Here is a 4,828-nt window from a genome sequence, read left to right as displayed (position 1 = left end):
CGCGCCACCAGTCTCCGCTCTCCTTCCTCCGTCTTGGCCCCGCCGAGCCGTGTGCTTCGTCGCCGGCCTCTGCCTCCTCCGTCTGTGTCGCCAGGCGTGCCTCGCCTGCTCTCTGTCGGTCGTGGCTCCCCTGCGTCTGTCTCTGTCGTCCGAAGCTCTGCGTGCGGCCTCCTCTCCTCTACGGGCAACTCTCCTCGCCGGTGGCCTGGCCTCTGCAACCCCAGGTCCGCAACCCGTCCCTGACTCTGCGTCTGCTTCTGCAGTCCGTGTAGGTGAGCTTTCAATTTTTTTCAGTTGTTCTTGATTAATTTTATATACTTGATTTCTTCAGTTTTAATGTAGGTTTAGATAATGATATTACTATTAATTGTATGCTGATTGTATGTAATAGATTCTGTAATTGTATTAGTAATTGCTATTAATTAAACCAGTAACCAGCGATCCAGAAGTTTGACCGGTTCTATTACGGGTTTGGTTCTGATAACTATGGTTTGAGGCTCCATTGACACCTGTGTAGAAAGTAGAAACTCGTTCCTCTTACCATTCTCTAATCAGATTACCAAGATAGTGTGTGTGTGTGTGGAGACCTAGCATTTCTACCAAAGAAGACAAGGGCCCCATCATGAGGGAAGTGTTAGGGCAATTCAGGGTGAGTTTCTATTCACCTAAATTATTATCTGTTCAAAACCGTTCTGCTGCATTTTCACTCACTCACTCACCCACTGATTCTTGGCTTCTCAGAGGCTAGGGGCTGTCCGGAGCTACGCAAAGCACCTTCGCATTCCTGGAATCAAGGATACCATTGCCGTCGCCTCCGGTAAAGGCGGTGTCGGAAAGTCTACTACTGCTGGTATGAGTCCTTGTTCCAATGAGTCGGGATTATTTATTACAATGAGATGTCATTTTAACAACTAATGTGACTCTTTAGTCTATACCATGTTCAATAAGAATTTGTTTTAAAATGTCTGAATCCTTCTTTCTGTATGCATTCTAAATAGAACTGGCGTACTTGATATGGGAATTTATTTGTCCCACAGGCAAAAGTTTTCCATAGCAGTGGTTGGATATACAGAAACATCTGTAATTAGGTTCATTTAGCTGAGCTTGGATGTCTTGCTGCTTTTTTTGGTGTTGTGTACTTGTGTCTTGTGAATGAGTGATGTTTCTTGATTTGGCAGTTAATTTAGCTGTAGCACTTGCAAGTAAATGCCAACTGAAGGTTGGTTTGCTTGATGCTGATGTATATGGACCGAATATCCCCACTATGATGAACATCAACAGAAAACCTGATGTCACTGAAGGTATACTTTTCACTTTGTAGTAAACATTCATCTTGAATGACACATAAACCAAAAAACCACAGCTAGATGTAGGCATAGCTATCATGGTGCATAAAAGGGAAAGCATCAATGTCAAACGTGTTTGTTCTCCACATTCAGATATTGTATGATTCTACTCTCCACACAGAATTATTTTTAAGCAATGGGAATTTGGAAATAAAGTGTTGTAAAAATTTCTTTCAGATATTGTATGATTATAGTATAAAACCCTATGAATGGTACTCTCTAACTTTGATGCATTTTGAGTTTTGTTAAATTTATCTGTACTATATATTTAAATGCATTACAAGTATGAACTATGAATGTGTTGCAAATGGTGCTCAAGAAGATCACCAGAAATCATTAACTTCTGTTGAAATTTTAGGATTGGATGGGAACCAATACAATAATTAGAATATTTGAACTGTTTCTTACTTTGGTCTGTTTTTTTCTTTTGTAATTTTTGTTTACTTTTAGGCTTTATGCAGAAGTTTCTTCCATCTGTTATAGTTCATGCCAATATTTGTTCTTCACTTATTTCAGATAAGATAGTTCATGCCAATATTTGTTCTTCACTTATTTCAGATAAGAAAATGATTCCCATTGAAAATTATGGGATCAAGTGTATGTCAATAGGGTTCCTTGTCGAGAAGTATGCCCCAATTGTATGGAGAGGTCCCATGGTATACCTGTAACTTCTACTTTATTTGGTTCTTATTTCTTTTCACTTTCTCTTACTATTTCTTGCTTTAACTGGTTCATGCAACTTTTGTCATTTGTTGAGATCTACTGTAAAGGAATCCATACTGAATACATCTTGACAACCACATCCATTTTTTTGTTTTCCATTTCAAAAATATAAATAAATAAATTTTTGTTTACTGGATTATCACAGGTAACAAATGCTCTTGAGAAAATGACAAGGGGAGTTGACTGGGGAAACCTTGATGTTTTAGTGATGGATTTGCCTCCTGGGACTGGTGATGTCCAGATAGCTATGTCTCAGAATCTGCAATTATCAGGTAGGTCACGAAAAGCAGTGTATTTCCACTAATGTGACCTTTGGGGTGTGGGTGATGAGGTCTAAAGCAAATGCTTTGACAAAAAGCTTAGACGGCCTACGGATTTTTGCATTTTAGTCTTTGTGATCTCATCTACCTGAAGTATGCACTGAAATTTACAAAAGGAGGTTGTGACTTAGACCTATTTATCATGCTCTGCTAGTTTTCAGCTGAAACATCTTCAGTGTAATATCAGTTCTATAAGCAAAAGGGTACATGGGTTGAAAGTTTAATAAAATCAGTCAAGGGTAAAATTTAAGAAAGCATCATTATATTTCAAGTTTTTATGTTTAATGCAATTACTAGTTATCCTTCGGTCTTCAGATGGGCCTTTTTTTTTATCTTTTTGTGTCTTTGTTCTTTTAATGACCGAATATATGGTAGGTGCACTGATTGTTTCAACTCCTCAAGATGTTGCATTAATGGATGCCAGGAGGGGTGTAAAAATGTTCAATAAAGTTGATGTTCCGGTATGATAATTACTGGTGTTCCTTAATTTTTCCTAAATGATTAGTTACTTTGGGTCAGCATATACATGTGTCTCTTCCAACTTTTTGTTAACATGAGAATAATCATCTATTGTTTAGTTAGAAAATTGCATCATCGGGAATTGTCTCAATTATTCTAGAGGAAAATCTTTACATTTTTGCTTAATGAATGCATTATTTACGTTGTTTTTGTGCTTTCTATGGACATCCTTCATTAATTTCTAATTATGTCGAATCACTATGTTGTTGCATTAGGTTGGAATTAGTTTAGTTATGAAATCAAGTGTCTTGCTTTTGTAAATCCTAATGGCTTATTTCTGTGAATTATTTTGATTAAGGATGAGAAGAATATCTTATATTCAAATGTGTACTTGAAACAAATTCATTTGTGCTTATATGGTCTGTTTTTATGTGTGCTTTTGTATTTGATTCATAATACAATTCGAGTGATGACAGCTGAATAATTCTTAAAGGCTATTAGCATTGATATATAGATTGTTCCTTACTCAGATATGATGTTTACATATTTTCTAAAAACCCTGAATGCATACTACCTTTTCGGTCCTTTCATATGAGATCTTTAACCGTTCTTTCAGATTTTGGGAATTGTAGAGAACATGAGCTGCTTTAAGTGTCCACATTGTGGTGAACCATCGTATATATTTGGTAAAGGAGGGGCTCCTAAGGCAGCCAGTGAAATGGGGTTAGAATTTTTAGGCGAGGTATGCCTATTATCTCTATCTAGATTGTACAGTTGAGAGTATAATTTTGCAGATCATATAGTGGAAGCTTTATTATGTGATAACTGATAACTTATCACTTCTTTAGTTTTTGGTTGATTTAGCTATATCTTTGTGAAAATGCAAACCCAAGTTTTTTGAAATTTTAAATAGCATAGAAAATGTTAACTTACATAACTAGAACCATAGTTTATTAATTTGTTCATTCTCTCTTTTCATAAAAGGATTTATGATGCGTCCATGTTTAACTAAAATTTTCAAGCCAAAATTAAATGAGGAAGACATAGAGAAAGTGAAGTTAATAATCGCTTGGGTAAAAGCCCACCTTCTTCTCAATCTTCTTAAGTGACTTCTGCAAAATTTATGTGTTTGGTTTTAGTGACAAGTTTCAATTTAACGATTCTAGATACCACTCGAAATGGAGATCAGAGAGGCGTGTGATCAAGGGCACCCCATAGTTTTGGCTGCCCCTGATTCTGTGGTTTCCAGAGCATATGGCGATTTAGCTGAAAAAGTTGTTCAGAAACTTAAGGAACAGCAGTTCAAACCAGAGATTATATTATGAAATGCTGTCCTTCACCACAATATCTCTGTCAACCTGTGAGCGACATTATCTGGCACGCCCACATTTTCATTCAAGAAAGGAGCCCCTAGCCGTTCGCCATGACAGCTAAAAAATGTGGCATTTGACAAATCTTACAATGTGTTAAAAGTTTAAAGTTTGGATGAGATACAGGTTAGGCTTATGATTTATATTTTGTAGGTTCCAGCATCTCCATAAATATTGTGAAATTAGATGTGAATGTTTCTTTGACCTCACATAACACAGGTGCTGTTTAAGTTGTCATTTTTATGTAATTTTTCTGTAGAAGAAAAATAAGCAGTTTTATCACACTGTAATGATGAGGCTACAGAGTTTTGTTTATTCACGAGTCTCTCTTGATAAGCCTTTGCCTATTTTGTCTGTTTTTGGTGATTGATTTTTTATTTGATGCATTGTAGGAGAATTGTCTTTAGCATCATCTTGTAAAGAGAAGGCAATTATGCCATGGATATTCTTGACCTTATAGATATGATTCCTTTTAGTGTAGGTCATCATATTGGGTCTGCTTATGGGGAATATATTCTTATATGGATGGAAGATCATAAAAGTAAATGGATGTGCTTACTAAATGACCAACTTTATGGATATATAAACAGATTTAATCATTTGACTACGA

The 4,828-nt window shown here is 36.4% G+C and overlaps 2 protein-coding genes across 4 annotated transcripts in view; both read left to right on the top strand.

Annotated features, from left to right (window-relative positions):
* On the top strand, window positions 1-4,703 carry LOC107624988 (iron-sulfur protein NUBPL). Of its 3 annotated transcripts, XR_002357133.1 has the most exons (10): window positions 1-272; window positions 432-649; window positions 742-850; window positions 1,179-1,301; window positions 1,905-2,002; window positions 2,215-2,341; window positions 2,765-2,850; window positions 3,465-3,590; window positions 3,833-3,921; window positions 4,015-4,703. XR_002357133.1 is itself a non-coding variant. In XM_016327493.2 (9 exons), the coding sequence occupies exons 2-9, from the start codon at window positions 623-625 to the stop codon at window positions 4,171-4,173; spliced, it is 855 nt and encodes a 284-aa protein (XP_016182979.1). In that variant the 5' UTR covers window positions 1-272; window positions 432-622; the 3' UTR covers window positions 4,174-4,703. The 3 variants fall into 3 exon arrangements, 2 of the variants coding, with proteins under 2 accessions (XP_016182979.1, XP_016182978.1); XM_016327493.2 differs by lacking the exon at window positions 3,833-3,921; XM_016327492.2 differs by lacking the exon at window positions 3,833-3,921 and having other exon boundaries at window positions 69-268; window positions 4,015-4,698.
* The window catches only part of LOC107624989 (coenzyme Q-binding protein COQ10 homolog, mitochondrial), a 24,101-nt gene continuing 19,279 nt past the window's right edge, over window positions 7-4,828 (top strand). The window contains exon 1 of the mRNA XM_021115545.1: window positions 7-75. The gene's annotated coding sequence lies outside the window, so the exon portion shown is untranslated. The remainder of the gene's footprint in view (window positions 76-4,828) is intronic.

This window comes from Arachis ipaensis, chromosome B02 (assembly GCF_000816755.2).
Source record: "Arachis ipaensis cultivar K30076 chromosome B02, Araip1.1, whole genome shotgun sequence".
Lineage (NCBI taxonomy): Eukaryota > Viridiplantae > Streptophyta > Magnoliopsida > Fabales > Fabaceae > Arachis > Arachis ipaensis.
The sequence above is the reverse complement of the archived record's forward strand: the minus strand, read 5'-3'. Positions and strand labels throughout refer to the sequence as shown.